The 17,703-nt window shown below is 47.0% G+C and overlaps 1 protein-coding gene across 2 annotated transcripts in view; it reads right to left on the bottom strand.

The window, feature by feature from the left end:
- LOC135907198 (phospholipid-transporting ATPase ABCA3-like) overlaps window positions 1-17,703 on the bottom strand; it is a 354,979-nt gene that overhangs the window by 219,113 nt on the left and 118,163 nt on the right. Inside the window, exons 4-5 of one of the 2 annotated variants that reach the window (XM_065438886.2) lie at window positions 13,920-14,008; window positions 2,006-2,158 (exon numbers count right to left, since the gene is read on the bottom strand). In XM_065438886.2, the coding sequence (XP_065294958.1) occupies window positions 2,006-2,158; window positions 13,920-14,008 (242 nt within the window). The remainder of the gene's footprint in view (window positions 1-2,005; window positions 2,159-13,919; window positions 14,009-17,703) is intronic. The other variant, XM_065438887.2, reaches the window with a different exon arrangement.

Below are 17,703 nucleotides of genomic sequence, written 5' to 3' on the forward strand. Positions count from 1 at the left end.
CCGCACTTCTGTGGTATTATGGCAAGGCGGCTGCACGCGGTTTTGGAAGCTCCACGTCCGACTGGCTTGCGCGGGAGGCGGTTGGAAGGTCGCTTGCTCGTGCACGACCGAATGAGCTCATGTCTCGTTCCTGAGTCACTTCTCAATGAACGGCATACCAGGACAAAACGTCTAACCCCAAAACGTAACTCTCAGCCATGTCGTGGTCATGCGCACCGGCAAACTGTGCATCTTTATTCTCTTTTTACTGATACGATTGCTAATTCTGCGGGCCTCCACAAGCTGTCGAATGCTGGCACAAGTGTATTTCTGGGAGCTTCAGCTATCATAAGGTTCTTTACATTGGTAGCATCATCACTAAATAAACTTATTTGCAGCTTCAAAATGAGGGTCAAATAATTTGTACACATTTGCTCTATGACAATTTTTGCTTTGTAAAGTTTTTTGAAGCTTGACGCCACCTGAAAGAACATTTTCTTCTTCCTTTATTAGTTATTTTTTGTTGCTATTCTTGTAGGCTGTTTCAGCCGGTAGACCCCACGCTATCTTAATCGTGAACGCTGTTATAATTTTCATTTTCTGAACTGGAAACAACGAAACAGCACATTCTTTAGAAAAAGTTATAACGTGACGCCAAATTTGCCCTTTCCTAAGCAAATAAATCTCCCTCCTCCATAAGTCAGCGCACAAATGCACGGTGCTATTCATGCTTTCCTCCTTGAGCCTCCCGAATGTCTGTCTTCATCGAACAGCAAAGCAGGGAAATAAAGAGCAACCAGATGTCCTGGTGTCCCTCTTGCGCTGATTTATTGTGCGCAAATATTGAAAAGATTCTATTCAGTTAGAAAGGTTCTGCGGAATTTCTTTTTGAAGGAAGAAATTCAATGTCGACATCTGATTTCTTAAATATGATCTTCGAAAAGTTTATTTTATTCATTTTAAATACAACGAAAATTCAGTTTCCAATCATGAAATTCGAAAACTTGTATCTATATATGAGTTTGTGGTGTTTCACTTTATGACAAAGTGTTATGCAATGACCTACGCAATAAATGGTTGGATCAAAAAGCGTTGCGCATCGCTTTGCATCATATTGGATGTCTTAATCAGTTCCAAATACTACAGTCGTTAATACTGCTCTCAGTAAAAGCGTTAAAATGCGCCACAGCCTCAGGACAACACATGCAAGCACAAGACTTACATAAGTGCACGCTATGGGAGGATAAAATGGTACTAGAAAATTTCTTCACGAACACTTAGCGGCGTTGATTACATCACATTCTTTCGAACTTGCAAATTTTCGGCTTCGCTTCATTATTGAAAGGTCGTTTTTTTTCGAATATTTGTATTCGAAACATAATTACTAATTCAACGCCTCTGATACCTGTGAATATGCAACCAAATTAATTACGCATAGAGCATGATATCTGGTGCAGATTTCAGCTATTTGCAACTAAACCGTTGAATGTTTTTTTTTCTTTATGACAGTAAAACAACTATGGTCGGTGCAAAATCAAAGACTCAGTGTAAGCTCCATCAACTAAAACGCATTGCATCTGCCTTTCACTTCTGAAAGAGATCCGAGCCAGCACTAGTCCACTCAAAGATTGATGACTTTGCTTTGCTGGTGCGAACGGTGGGCCAATTGGAAAATGAAAGCTCGTTATATAAAGTTAACATATTACTTTTGACTAAACATTGATGTCAGGATCGTCTACAAAGTTTGTCAAGACGTTCCTGTTAAACGCCAATACAGGTGACACGAAGAGAGAGGTCTGTACGGAAAAAGCAGCCTTTTTAAACACGGAAAACCACTTGACGTCACGAAACATAGTAAAGCTAGTGGGTTTGCACATCTATGCAAATTGTGCATGGCTTGAATCACGTGCGCACAACTTTTATTTTTGGGTTGTCACCGGCTGCAGGGACGCCAGCCTTTGCGTAACATAGATTGACAGCCCTGTACCACGCATGCCAATAAAACTCGGGAACCACTTGTGCTTACCGCCGTGCCACTTGTAAACTCCTGCTGAATTGCGTTTATCCGTCGAATCATAGGCATAATGAACGCTAAAGAAGTAACGAAATAGAGGGCTTCCGCGTAATCCTCCGTTTCGAGGCCCTCAAACACCCAGCCGGGCATGACATCAATGCTGACCTGGGTAAGACAGAAAGAATCAAAAGTTAGCGCTGTATTCGACAGAGGAGTGTCATTGCACATAAGATGTAGGTGGTATGGTCGCTCTTATCTTAACACAACGTAAAATTGGGAAACAAACAAAAATCTGTGTCTGGCCGCAAGAGTACTTGTGGCACCAAATGTATACTTGCGACGTCAAATGTATACAATATAATATGCCACATTCTTTCATAAGAAGACTTCCTGTTTTATCAAAAACGAATTGAGCATGCATTAGATACAGTAACGGGGCCCCGAAATGCCTGTTCTTGAAGAGTCATAAGCGCCTTTTAATGATAGGGGTGCCTTCCGGAGAGTACGCTAGCGAAGAATTCGTTTACAGAAAGGCCTAGTACGGGTGTAAATACTAGGTGCGCAATGTTTACCTCTGCCGTTGCCCTGACCATCCTCCGTCTCGAAAGAGCGCGTCAATAGCGATAGCGATACCCCACTTACAGCGTTACATTTCAGTTTCAGTTTTTTTTCTAAAAGAGCCAAATTCAAGAACTGAGACTGGGCTAAATTTACGAGTAATATAACGCGTGCACAGGCACCCTTCATTTTTAAGACATCCTAAATAATATAGGTCAATTCTCGATTGGAACGCCGACTGAACAAAGCAGTGACCAATGAAAAATTAGTTAAATGACAGACCTGTTCGAATCCGCGTCAGCCAAATCCACCTAACCAATGGCTGTGCTCCACGAACACCTCGTGAGAGGCCTTCAACGGAGCCCGCTGCCGAAACAGTCCGAAGCAGTGCTCCTGGTTCTATGAAGAAACTTGCGTTCTACACATCGAGCCGTCGTTCTCTCTACGTACACTCGTCACTATATTCATGCAAGAGAGGATGGTGCCGAAGAAAAAACATTTAGGGTCTTTAGACTGTTGCGCAAATATTGCCAAATCGTTCGTACAATGCCATTTATACTTCTTCTGGGCAGCCAAGGCAGGCTCCAAAAGGAATGTTCGAATCAAGATAAGCCCATTACTGCGTGGCATATCTACCAATGCCAAATCTAAATTTTACTACTGAATGCAGACTGTAGTAGGTTTGCTGCATTTTAACTACAATGCAGCTTTGAGCTGCTTTGATGGCCCAAGCACTCTGACAAAAAGTTTCCTGCAGTAGGTTTGACCATACTGTCAATAGCAAACAGTTGCCTGTTTTTCCCTCCCGCTTAAATTGAATATGGTTGATTACAAGAAAACTCCCGATATGGATCCGAAGTTTTCTTTCCGTGCAAACTGAAAGGTGCTGTTTCCTACCCATAATTCCGGTCGCCTAACTATAGTAACGTCACCCTAATCAATTATGTACGTGCCACTGGCTTTTCTCGTGCCACCTCGAATTCTGTGGCAGAGTCGTTTAAGCCCTAACCTCTACGGCAATCGCTCAACCTCGCTGGTTCAAGCGAAGCGTCGTAGTGTGCTCTTGCGTCCAATTACGTCAACAGCGCTCAAATCACCCGGCGGTGGATGCCCCACTCTACGCGTGGCAGTGTGTCTCACTGTGTGCCCTATGGGTGGCGCTTCCCTTACCGCGGTACTAAAACCCCTTAATGTTCAGAAAGCTGCACCGACCGTTTCCCTCCTCCTTCGTTTCACTTCCCCGTTCGGTACGGCCAGCGCGGCCTCGACAGTGGCAGTCGCGTTCGAGCCCTGCGGGGCAGTTTTTGAAGCGAGATATCGGTTCGTTGGTCGGTAACTGGCCTTACTAACGCCGTTCTGTAAGTGCGCAAAAGAATAGAGGAAAGGGCCATTATTTAAGGCGCAAATTGTCAGCCCGTTGATTGTTCGTGTTGCTGAAGCACGCTGAATGTGCACGCGGTGTGCTCAAACACAGGCGTGACCACCAGAGTTTGGAGTTTTGACTGCGTGAAAGTATGTCAACGCGGTTTTGTGGGTTCGTTTACGTACCTGCACGATACTTTTGTTCCACCGGCGCACGAAATATTCCGACCGTTTGGGACCAGCAATGCCTAGCAACTAGGCCGCTCCTTCTATGCGCCTTCTACGGATGTGCGTGGCTGACACACAGGTTCTGGCGGTCAAGAGCAACGTTTTCACAGGTAACGGTATTGATAATGCGAACGACGTACCGGTAGTTCTCGCAGCACATGAAATCGTTTCCTATTTATTTATTACAGTGCAGGATGTTAGAATTTGATAACAATAATGAACTTGATGGGAAAACTGAGTAGTGGTTCCGCAAGCAATTATCGCCCATCCCCGCCCCCCTTTAGAACCAGCATTGTTGAAGAGCTAATTTTATATCTGTATGCTGCGTGCGTCTGCATTCTTTTGCGTTGTAAGTTTTCGTAGGGAAGCGGTGTCTCTACAACTAGAACACCATATACACAGAAAACGATTCTCGGCTTCTACGTGACAAAACCACGATCTGACTTTGAGGCTCGCCGTAGTGGGAGACGCCGGATTAACTTTGACAACCTGAGAACCGTTGACGTGCCGCATCCCAATGCACGCGACGCGGGTGTTTTTGCATTTTGCCTCCATCGAAATGCGGCCACCACGGCCGCGATTTGATCCTGCGACCTCGTGCGTCGCAGCGCTACACCAAAGGCGCTAAGCCCCTGCGGCGGGTATAGCGACCAATTGAACGATAGGGTTGTATGACCGAACATTCCTCGAATGGTTTTCATAAAGGTGCTTATCACAGTGTCCCATACGAGGAAAGTGTACAGCACAAATTCACACAGTCCACTGAGCTGTCAGGCTCGCACAAGGAATGAAACCCGAAAGAAACAGGATTAATTATTAAAGTGAATGCCAACAGATGCATTAATCCTTGTCGCGGTGCAGGTATGCAAACTTATATAACTGCTCTACGCGCAGGTTCCACGGAAACTCCGTCTGCACTTCATGATGAAAAGCCACGAAATTATTTGTCGCAAGATATTAAAGGCAACGTACAGTACATATGATGCATGCGATACCCATTTATTTAATTGAATGCATAAAAAGTTATCGTTAAGCAGTAAAATTGTTATTCCTTATAAACTGGCCTGTGGTCCTTTGCGAGTTTTCTCTGATATGATAACCGTGGACACAAAACGTGGGAGTAGCGCTGCTCATCCCTCCAATACCGAAGACGCGTCCGGCAGCAGCCGGGATAGAGGCGAAATGCAAGAGGCCCGTGGGCAGATTTCTCGTTGGCGTTCCGCAATTCTCCTCGCACAGACGCGGTATGTTTCAGAAATTGCCGGCGACCTTTCTCGCTGCTAGGCGCTTTGTCGTTGTGGCGATAGATGAGATTTTTTGCAGGTACTGCTCCAGAAAAGCACATGTAACCGCTAACGGGGGCCTTAGGAGAGCACCTCAGCTTATAATAAAGCGGGTGGCGCAGCGAACGTTCACGTATAAAGTTGGCAGTCCGAAACGGCGGAGAGCCGATATTATACCCCCCCCCCCCCCAACAAGCACAGGCCCCGGCGGAGCCAGAACCCAAGGACCAGCCCTGGTCCTAGCTTCTGTGTTCCCGTCGCCGTTTTGGTGTCTTGGAGGCGTTGTCAATAATACGAAATAATGACACATTGTTACTACTAGTAAATACAATCTATTAAAGAAACGCATTGACGCCCAGCCACGAACTTCGGACGCAGCGCTACCGAGCTCTTGCAAAGAATTACGGGACGCCAACGAGGAATTTGCCGGCCCATGTACTGTACCATCAAATTGCACGTTAGACATCCCAAGGTGACTAAATAAAGTTATCCGGAGCCATTTCCTATGGCCTGCGTCATAGGCTTCCACTAACCAAATTAATAGATGCGGGCGTTGGTTGAAGCTAAACGACCGCATTCGTAAGCCTTGATGAGCCTTGCAAAAGCGTCGAGGACGTGCTAGCTTCTGGAGGAGCTGAGAAAAAAATGCTTGAATAAAGTCGCTTTTATGTCGCACACCAGCTGCAGATGCGATCACCTTCGTGACAAAACAAAAATCTTTCGAAACAAAGCGAGCACATACGAAAAGTCAACATAGCCGCGCTGAAAACTGCGCACAGTATGTGCACACACGCAAGCACATATTTAAAAAAAGCAGACGTAAAATAGGGTGAAAAGAAGATGTAATGAAAAACCGTAGGCACTTCCCAACGCTGTCCGTTTTTTGCAACCTCCTTGAAATCAGCCCGCCCGAGGCTATGCATCCACGCTTTTCTTGCGCTCGCCGGATGGTTAACAGAAAAGCATGTTGCACTCGCCTTGTCGGTTGCGGCAACCTAAGGCGCCGCAGAACGGCATTACAATGACGTTCTCGTCCCTCACACATTTGGTTTGGTCCGCTCATGCACTCGATCAATCCATTTGCGCTTACTTTCACTTCACTTTATTTCCAACACAAAGTTGAGGGTCCTCCGGGCAAGAAAATTGTCATAGACAACTCGATGGGACTGTGCTGCTGTGCATTACTTCTAAGTACCACCGAGACCTCTTCATGGTGGCACAGTACCACAGCTAAAATTGGCAACACCGTGCAGTTATTACTGCTGCGTTATTCTGCACCATTACGAGTCAGCATCTTCGTCGCACTGGGTCGGAAAGGAAGGTCGGAGCGCACTCGAAAGAAAAAAATACACAAAAGCACCCCGCATACTCTCACGTGACACGGACTGGCCAATGGGGGAGCAGAGGAGGCTGGGTTGACCGGAGGTGGCGAGGGAGGAACGCACGGGAGAGCGGGGTGGTGGAAAGATCTAAAAACCCCTCAAACTTCGCAAAGTAGCGACACTCTCCTCCTCCGCCTTCCCTCCTTCTCGTTTCTCCTCTCTTTCACGCTACCTCCACGACCGTGGAGCCACCTACGCTGCTCGAGCGTAGCAAGAGCGCCAACAAGACATTGTGCTCCTCGCCAGTCTGTAGACGCTTCGCGAGCGAAAATGGCGCTAAAGCAAGGCGCGAGGGCCCACGTGATCCTATTAGGCCAATAGCGACGCGGCGGTGGCCTCTGCCAGAGCGCGTGAGGAGGCGGTGGCGTTCTTCAAAGCATGACACTACTTTACGAAGCTTACGGGGCGTTAGAAAGATCTAAGAATGGCGCTGCTTTTGAAAGATTAAAGGGTTTAACACAGTACGCGGGAGCCGGCGGGTAGTTCGGGAGCTACTTCACCAAGGACCAGTTCGAAGCCCCGTCCAGCGCCTGTGACCCCGTATCGTCGCAAAGGCTGGGTATCTGAAATGACAGCGTCAGCATATTCGACCAGAGGGGCAACGCGCATCAACGACAGCGTCTCCAAACACTACCTACCAAGAGGGACGTATTCAAGAACGCTCCATTTAAAAACGTGCCGCCTTGGATTACCCCTAGGTACCACCGGTACCTCCTCAGGGTGGACCGTACCACCGGTAAGATTGGTAACACCCGTACGGTTACTACTGCTGCATTATCCGCACCATCACGAGCACGCATGCACATTGGTTAACCGGGTAATAAAGGAGGTCATTCTGAAAGACAGAGTAGTCTTTCTATTGCTTATTGTAAGCGAACACATAATGTGCAACCGTTTATTTTCTGGCGCCCTTCATTTACGCCATTTTGCTGATAATTAAATATTGCAAAATTTAAGGAAGGAACACAAATTGCCGCAGAAACAGTCTCACTATGACCGTAGACGATAATGCGTTAGCACTGAATCATTATAGCGGCACAACGTATTACCACTGTCGAAACTAGCTATGTATCTGGCGCGTATACTGCAGCGGCACTCCTCCCTCGCCGTCCCTTAGAACACACTGCGCCATCTAGCGCCGCCACCGTGAAACCTGCGGATATCCTTCGAAATACTTGGTGCGCTGGTGCATCAAAACGCTGAGAAACGCGTCATGCGGTAACCGGACCCCTCTCTCCCGCTTCTTTCTGGTACTGCTGAGAAGTCCGGATGTGGCGTCCAACACGAAAAACCTGGCTAACCGGAGCCTGCCAACGCAGAAAACAGCTCTCTCGAATACAGCACACTCAGCGGCACAGACTCAGTAACTGAAATTGGCGAGAAGATTATTGAACAGCGCCGCATACCCAGTGCATTCAAAGCGCAGTCTGCTTATGCGCCGGGTTGCTGTCCATGAAGAATCCGTGAGACGTGGGTTTGGCTGCTCTAAGCATCCGGGAATTTTCAGGGATATCGTTCACATTTGCAAAGCGGTGCATTCCTCGTTGCACATACCTAGCTGCCCATTGAAGAGCCGCACACACCTACTCGTGTGTGCGGTTCTTCCGCACACACCAGTAGGCGCACACACATGCTAAAGTACGCAAGGTCGCATCAGAGAGGTTCATTCGAGACAAGCACAGACCAAGTGCATACTCAGTGCTCCACGTCTACGTCAACGAGTTTCTTCGAACAGCGTTATCTAGTCCCGGACCTTACAGTGACCCATATCGGCGTGAAAAGAGCGCCACTTATGTGCACATTACCGCGTACTCAGTGAGCCAAATAAATCCGGTAATTGATTTCGAATCAGGTTACTTCAGCACAGCAGTCCGATGGACCTTTCTCATTCGTCCACGGACTACCTATTGATCCAGGTATGCAGTAAAACTGTTAGAAGCAAGGCAACATGAACAGAAACGTTCTTGAAGTAACCTAAGAATGGCTAAAGCAACAACATTTATAAAAGTTAGTACAATATTGCAAGGTGGGCGGCGTCCATAGTTCAATATGGCATACCACTGGCCGATATCTTGGCCTTGGGCAAAAACAGTGCTGGTATTGAGAAATCCAGCTTATCAGCTGGGGCTCTCAGTCTCGACGCATGGTGCGGTGATGGGTGGTATCGGTGGGTTTCGTCCACACTCCCATATCAAGTGGCAGAGGCCATTGAATTCAAACCAGAAGGTGCAGTTGTAGCTGTAGCTCGAGGGATAGATGGCGTGCAGCCGGATACCGTGCAGGTATGTGCGGGTCTGTAGTTTCCAGTACATCAACGCCACCTCTCTGGTCCTCTTGCAGAAGGACATGTTGCTGGGCTATGGTGCTTATTTAATTTGGTCATGTAGAGCAAGGGCACAACAAAGATGAGAAGCACAGAAAGCCTGTGATGTGTTCTGTGTGTCGTTTTGTGGTTGTGCAATTGTGCTGCATGATACGATTGGGGTGGTCAGCTTGAGGGGCGGGGACAGGTAGAGCCTCTTATCCCGCCTATAGTGGTTCAGGTTGTCTGTATTTTTTCGCGACACCTTCGAGCGTGTCCAGCGGAGCTCTTGAAACAAACGGGCTATCCCAGTGGTGACAGCCGCTACATTACTCGTCAAGGACATTTCCCGGTGCTAAAACAATGAATATTTCTTGGAAGATTTTCTTGTTTCTTCAAGAATTTCAAGGCTTGCTTTGAGTAGGCAGCATGCTGGGAAGTTTCCGCACGCTGTTTCCGAGTCCGTGATGACAGTGGTGTGCTCTTCTTCTCCGGTGCCCTCCACGGCGGCTAGGGCTATCACTGTTTTTTCCGAGAAGTAGATGTCTGGAGTCTTCACCAAAGCCGGTGCTACGTTTTCTCCCTGGCCAGTCAGCCCTGCGCAGTGTGTGTCACACGTTCTCTTATTTTGCAACGTTGGTGCATCTGGCTTTTCCTCCTCTTCTCGGTCCTTCGTAGGCCTTGGTTAGGGCTTGTACTCTTGCTTCTTTTACTTGCGTTCCGGGTTCACACTTGAGGGGACGCTTGCTGCCGTGATCCTTTCTTTTACGGGTCTTCAGTCATTCACGGTCAGTCATCTTCAAGTGCATTGCCCAGTAGTCTTAGCGTGTATCTGCCCGCGCTGGCAAGCCCGTGCTTGTAAGCACTCGTCTTGTGGGTATCTGCTAGTTCGTCCCACGTATAGTGGATTCACAGCCTGAGTGTCTTCTCCGTCGATGTCGCCGAGAGGAGCCTCAGTGCCAGCTTGTAGGTATTTCCTATGAGATTGTTAATGTTGTCACTCTCACTTTTCTTGGGACCCAGTTAAGGGATGCCATACGTGACCCTGGTGATTATAAAGGCTTGTTTTAGTCAGAGTGTGCCCCAGTCTTTCAGGCCGTCCTTTTTGTTGGTTCCACTTCCCACAATGTGCGCTACTGGGGTAACTGTCTTTTATAAAAAGCACCGTATTTATGAAAAGTGAGGCCCAGCGTACAGAGTACGTCTACATTGGCTATGGTAACTCCGTTCATAGGCAACGTTGGGTTTGGTATCTCCTGAAGAGGCCACACTGTTGCCTTCTTTTTCAGAATTAGGAGCTCCGACTTTTTCTAGTGTCACAGAGTTATGAGGTGTTTACAATGCATTTTGAAATAAAGCTATTGTAAACAAATACTAAAGACCGGGCCGTTTGTACAGATGCAAAGCAAACAGAAAAATTATATTTATATGAGACCTGAGTACGAGCTGTAAAAAGCAAACTACTCTTTAACACTAATGTTCAAAGATCACTGTAACGGTAATGGACAAATGTCACCGGATCATGGTACAGACGCTGGAAACAATATAAGCCTTGCGGAGATGCTGGCCGCGAGGTTCGACGCTGGTGCAAAGCTGATGAAGCGGCGGCAGTTGACAGCGCTGTAGCGCGTCGGGCTTGGCAATGGCCGGCGTCCTTTCGGCGTTCGCCAAACAGAGCTTGAGCCCGGAGCTTCGGCATGGCTATAGATACGCTGGCTGTACCCGCGTTCAACGCCCTTACGACGTTCGCCAATTGAAGGCTGTGAGAAGAAGAACTTTAATGATGATCGTGTTCCCATTCGTGAGCGTGCAGCTACCTTAGGCCAGGAACTTGGCAAGCCCCTACCCCCGCGCCCTGGACACCATCTTCTTGGTCCTGCCACGTCTACCACGGTCAAAGTCTCCCTCCGAACCCTTTCGCGCGCCCTTCCGCCAGCTTCTATTCTTTTTTTGACTAAGTTGGGCACGTGGGCCCGGTGCCGATACGCTGTCGCCGCTACTCTTCACGTGTAGCCACCTTCGTCTTCCCTTTATTCACTCCGCGCTCATCATGACACCGGGGCGCACGAGGGACCGCGGCGGTGTAACACTTGGACTTGTCGGTGGCTTCTTAGAAGGCATATTGTTGTTGACCCACGGACTCCGGTCACTCATATACACAGTCACTGCGTCCATGTATATATATGTTCGGTAGCCTCCTCAACGCTATAGTTAACATTAACGGTGAGGTCACAGACCACCGAGGGATTCCTATCTGCGATATTTGGATCGTTTCAGTACCGAGCCTATGGTCTCCGTGTCGACCGCCAGGCCTGCCAGGAAGTCGGGTACGTAGTCGTACATCCTTCGGCCGCAGTTATACGTCCTTCGTCCCACGAATCATCGCTTCGTGGGAGACATTATCGAACGCCAGCTTGGCACTTTTGTGAGAAGCGGTGAGGCCGTCAATGACTTCTTTCAGCTCAAGTAAAATGTCCTGGGTCGAAAGCTGAGGCGAAAACCTTACATAGTACTCGGTAGTTTTTCCTATCTTCCACGTATTCTACTTGCTCCACTTTTTAGAGGTCAGCTGAGGAATCTTGAAGATATGGAAGAAGCAGAATATAAATCGCAAACTCGAGATCCGCGTTGCCGCAGCCTCGCGGATGGTGTCTGCTGTCCGCGAAACTGCAGCAACGCAAATCTCGAGTTTGCGATTTATATTCTGCTTCCTTCATATATTCAAGATTCCTCATCTGGCCTCTAAAAGCTGTAGTAAGTATGCGTCGACATCAGGACTGTCCGCAGTGAGCTGAATGGTCCTTGCGCGCTTGGTAACTACCAGTAAATCCGTCACGTTCTTAGTCCACTCTCCGATGTCCTCGAGATTTCTGTTGTGTTCGTCTTTCAAGAAAGCGGGCCACTCCGTAATTCTGGCCTGACCTGCTCTCACGGGGCTCTCTGGGTGCGCTAAAATTGGTCTGGATATCATGATGGTCCTTTCCCAGAGCCTCGTTCAGCCTCGATTACTTGACTTGCCTTAGGTTAGCGGAGAATGTCAGGTCTGGTACCGTGTCTCTGGAGACGTTTCTGCCGATTCTAATTAATATTTGAGGATTGTTCTACGCTATCAGCCGGCGGTCCTGTGTCGCGTTGTGCACGTGTGAGCCATTCATGTTCGTTGCTCCGCATCCACAAACTACGTGTGGCTGTTAATACTGCTAACCAGCATTTTTTCACTTCTTCTGAATGGCGGTAGGTATCGGCATCTTTTGGGGTTTAAAGGCCAGTTTTCTCGTCGATTCGGTGCCCGCACGATAAACTCGAGATGAGTTCAGTTTTCACCATGTATTCAACGACCACGCTCTGAGTTGTTGCTTGGTCAGTTCAATCTTCTTTGTTTAAACTGATCCAGAGACCAGGGATTCGGTTCGTAGTCAGCTGGTGGAACGAGTTGCCGCCGGAGAAAACGACAGTTGCGTTTAGCTGTTCCTTTTGCTTCATTATTTCCTCGAGTGACGGCTCGCCGCGACGCAGGAATATCTTCGGAATCTTATGCCCATAATATGGTTTAGATAACGTGGAAAATAAAATAATGCGATACAGCGTCCATCATCAGACCTGAAATAACCGTTAAACTTATAAGCAATATGACTGCCCCCCCCCCCCGAGAAAAGATTGTGGGTACGTGCCCCCTCCCCGAGAAAAGATCGTGGGTACGTGCCTGACTATATACCATGATAGTGTTTCGCGTGTCCGGTATTCGGGCAAACGCGAGCGTAAGCGTACTGGGCTTGTGTGTTTCATGGGAGGAATGGATGCGCAAACGTGAACCAAACACAGAAGTAATATTGACGTAACGAAGTGCATTGCACTTTGCTGCTCGTGTAAATTTTTGGCAGGAACGCAATTGAGAACACGTTGTCTTTCTAAATGCTATGTCATGCTGATAACGCGCAGGCCGTTATCAGCATGAGGAAATATATCATGAAGTGTGTGGACAACACAGATGACGTTTATTGTTGTGGGGAAACATTCGACTCAAAGGGTGTAAACTTTTCTCAGAGTGTGGCGAGAAACTCTAGGGTTGGAGAGGCTTCGCGCGCTGATTCCGAGACAACCGGAAGTAGACGGCACTACATCCCGTCATGACGCAGAGCCAGTGAAGCAGAGCTTAGCTCCGGTCACTTGGCGAATGAGGTGAGGAGAAAATGCATCGCTATGGAGGAGGGTAGCTTGCAATAGTCCGTAGCTCACTTACCATTAGACGCTTAACGCAAATGGTGGTGCGAATGATTTACGGTAGCTCCACTCTGTGCGTCTACAAAATTCGTCCCAGCAGTTTCAGGGGCCCCTTAAAGAAGCCCTTATGCAGGTTAAAGAACCCCAGGCCCCCACTACAGCGTGCCTCGTAATCAATTAGTGGTTTAGGCACGTAAAATTCCGGAATTCATTTTTAAGTATACAAGGCAGATACCGGAGCAAAATAAAATGCAGAGGACTTTTTCCGGCTCAAGTGGGCCGCACGACGCAAGCACAATATCGCGAAGATTGGTAGCCGCGGACATGCCCATAGTCCCCTATTTGGGACCGATTGAAGCCGCGAAATTGCAAGGTTTTACAGTTAGTCAGCTCTAGGGAATATCTGAGGCACACAAACCTGCTTATAAAACAACGAATATCCAACAGCTTCACGAATGCTGCAATGGACTGAGCAGTCGAGCACTTGCACAGCAGTTTATATTACATACGGTCGTCGCCAGAGCACGCGAATAGCCCAATACGTTATTTCGATCTTGAAATATGAATTACTGCGCACTTTCGTCACTCACCGTTTCATTCATTGGCCTCTCTGGATAGCGTTTACTCTGTTGGCTTAAGTGTGCCTGCTCTATTACATACTGGTACTTCATGGCTGTATCTGAAAGTAGAAGACAGTTCCCAATTATGAACAGACTTGAATATAGAATCATCTTTCGCTTTCCGCCCCCGCACCCCAAACTAAACAGCCCGCAGGCGCTAACGCTACGCTTATTACAGACGGATACCTATCCAAACCCTGCCACCTTACACATATAGTACCCGGACGTGTACTCAGACGATGCGTGCCCCTCGTGCGGGGTCACGGCGACACTCGCACATGTGCTCTGGGAGTGCAGAAACGCTGCGCCCGACTCTACTTCCGACAGGTGGGAGAAGACCCTAAGAAGCCCGCTCCTACAGGACGAGCAATGGGCCGTCCAGCAGGCTCGCGCAGCGGCTGCCAGGTATTCCCTGTCGCTCCCTGCGTGGGAGACGCCCACTGCGCGCTGGCGTGCGTCCTGCAGGACTTTTATTAAAGTTTTTCCAATCCAATCTGCCTACAGCCGACTTCTATGTCGTCCAAGAAATTACTGACGTGTTGCCAGTGTTCCTGCTTTTGCCGGATTAAAGAAGCAGAAGTCGCATTTTCAAACCAAAAGGCGGAGCATCGATTGCGATAGCAAATTATTTATTTATTTATTTATTTACTTATTTATTTGTAAAATACCTTACAAGGCCCCTACTTAGGGATTGAGTAAGGGGGGCATACAATCAAGTACATACAATTAACAACAATAACAAATGAGAAGAGCAGCCAAGTGCACAGCCGAATAGTCAAGAAACATATTAGCTACATAAAGCTGCCTATGATTACAATAAAAAGGAACAATATAAGTTAGTAACAAACGTATAACACTGCAAGAAAAAGGCAAAAAATAATACAGAGCAGTGAGTGTGATATTAATGGTTCACATGGGTTAAGCGAGTTCAGTGAGCGCTTGAATTTATCACGGTCAGTTTCCGAAACTATGTTGTCGGGGAGGTTGTTCCAGAGCCGAATGGCACGTGGAATTGCAGACGAGTTAAATGCTTCTGTTTTACCATAGATGCGCGTGAAGCTATGATGATTGTATAATCTGTGCGACATGTGCGATGACGTTTCTAGGAGTAAGGAACGTTTGTTAGTGTGGTGGGCGTATTTATGAAATAATGACGAAGGGGCTATGTCGCGACGATTACTCAGCAGCTGAAGTGAAAGGTGAATCTTTATTTGAGTTACGCTAGAACGGCAGTCATAATTTCGAAAAATGAAACGTTCCAGCATGGTAATTAGGTAATTTTGGTGGGGAGACCAGATTGGAGCAGTGAACTCAAGTCGAGGGCGAACAAATGTTTGAAATGCCAGTTTGCGGATAAGTGGAGGTGAGTTCCGAATGTTACGTCGCAGGTAACCCAGTGATCGAGAAGCACTGGCACAGATGGTAGTAATGTGAGAAGTCCAGGAGAGGTTTGTTGAAGGATTAATGCCTAGATATTTAAATGATGAGGTCCGAGATAATGGGACATTTTTATTACAGTAAGAATACTTCAAGTTATTGCGTTTGCGGGTGAAGGACATCACTTTACATTTTGATTAGCTTAGAGTCAGTAGCCAGGTGTCACACCAATTAATAATTTGGTTAAGATCATTTTGGAGGATCACGTGGTCCTCGGAGGTGTTAATAGAACCATAGATAATGCAGTCGCAGGGAAAATGCGCATGCATGATGATAAGTTATTGGGTATGTCATTAATGTATATCAGAAAGAGTAAGGGACAAAGAACGATTCCTTGTGGTACATCTACTAAGGGCAGGTAGTGACGTCGGATCCGGATCATGAGACGGAAATAATCAGAAGAATAAGAATGGGCTGGGGTGCGTTTGGCAGGCATTCCCAAATAATGAACAGCAGGTTGCCATTATCCCATAAGAGAAAAGTATATAATAGCTGTGTCTTACCAGTAATCCCCTATGGGGCAGAAACCTGGAGGCTTACGAAAAGAGTTCTACTCAAATTGAGGACGACGCAACGAGCTATGGAAAGAATAATGATAGGTGTAACGTTAAGGGATAAGAAAAGATCGGATTGGGTCAGGGAACAAACGCGAGTTAATGACATCTTAGTTGAAATCAAGAAAAAGAAATGGGCATGGGCAGGACATGTAATTAGGAGGGAAGAGAACCGATGGTCATTAACGGTTACGGACTGGATCCCTAGGGAAGGGAAGCGTAGCAGGGGGCGGCAGAAAGTTAGGTGGGTGGATGAGATTAAGACGTTTGCAAGGACGGCGTGGCCACAATTAGTACATGACCGGGGTTGTTGGAGAAATATGGGAGAGGCCTTTGCCCTGCAGTGGGCGTAACCAGGCTGATGATGATTATGATGATTATGATGAACAATGCCATCAATAGTAATGTCAATAGGTTCCATGTACTGGTAATCTAGGTCTGCAACAATGGGCAAATTAGTAATAATTTATTTTGTGAATACGGATGAGAAAAATTAATTTAAAACTTGAGCGCACTCACTCTTAGGAATAGGAATGTTGTTTTCTTTATTGTGTAACGAGATGTCATTAGTATTGCGTTCAGGAGATAAAATTTGCCAGAACTTTCTGGGATTAGATTTGAGTAGTGAAGGAAGGTCTTGGGAAAAATATTTATTTTTGGCTACATTGAGAGAGGAGCAGTAAGAACTTAAACAGTTAGGGTACCTTTCCCAAGCTGACGGGGTGCCGGTTCGTTTTGCAGTTCTGTATGAACGTTCCTTTTGGTTTCTGAGTAGATGAAGGGACTTAGTGAACCACGGTTTGTTTTTGTCTTCAGCTATTCTGATTAAAGGAATGTTCTGCTCAACCAATGCGCATAACTTCCCTCTGAACATGACCCAGTTATCATGAACAGACCTGGTGTGGAACGAAGGTAGGAAATGATGTTCAAGAAATGATTCTAGCTCAATGATCATTACTTCATAATTTCCCTTGTTATAGTCACGAATTGTCTTACTTAAGATACCTGTAAATGGTAATGGGATACTGATGGATACATTCAGTAATCTGTGGTCACTGAAACCATCCGAGCATGTTACTTGTTCTATAGTTTCTGGGGTGTTAGTATAAGATTTAAGAGGTTAGAGCCACCGGTAGGTTCTTTAATGATCTGGAACAGATTATAATCTAATGTTAGGCTAATGAATTCTGATGAAAAACTGCAGGATGACGACAAGTTTGGCCAATCAATGAGAGGAAGATTAAAGTCACCTATAAGGTATGTGAACTCAGTTGGACTGAACTGGGTGGCTTTAGCAATGCTGCTGCGCAGTCCATCAACGAAGCAATGACTATAATTTGGAGGGCGCCAACAAAGGCCTATCAAAACTTTAGTAGAACGGCAGCGGCATGCGGCCCAGAAAATCTCCAGACCTAAAGATGTGTCAATAATGTGTGATGCGATAGTCTTTTTAATAGCGAGGAGGATGCCACCACCTCTTCTATCTGAGCGATCGCAGCGATAAATATAAAAAATATAAATATATATAAAAGAAAGGCCGCAGCAGCGAGCGTATTGGCCTTCGTGCTACCTTTCGCTTCAACACAAACTAAACGGCGTAAACACATCTCACGGTGGATTTTGTGCCCGTCGCAGTTTGCTCTCACGATAGGACCTGCGCGGCCGCGCCATATAAAACCCCTTAAACTTCGTAAAGTAGGGACACCCTCCTCCTCCGCCTTCACTCATTCTCGTCTCTCCTCTCTCTCACGCTCCCTCCTCGA

The sequence above is a fragment of the Dermacentor albipictus genome, chromosome 9, assembly GCF_038994185.2.
Source record: "Dermacentor albipictus isolate Rhodes 1998 colony chromosome 9, USDA_Dalb.pri_finalv2, whole genome shotgun sequence".
In the NCBI taxonomy this organism is placed as follows: Eukaryota; Metazoa; Arthropoda; class Arachnida; order Ixodida; family Ixodidae; genus Dermacentor; species Dermacentor albipictus.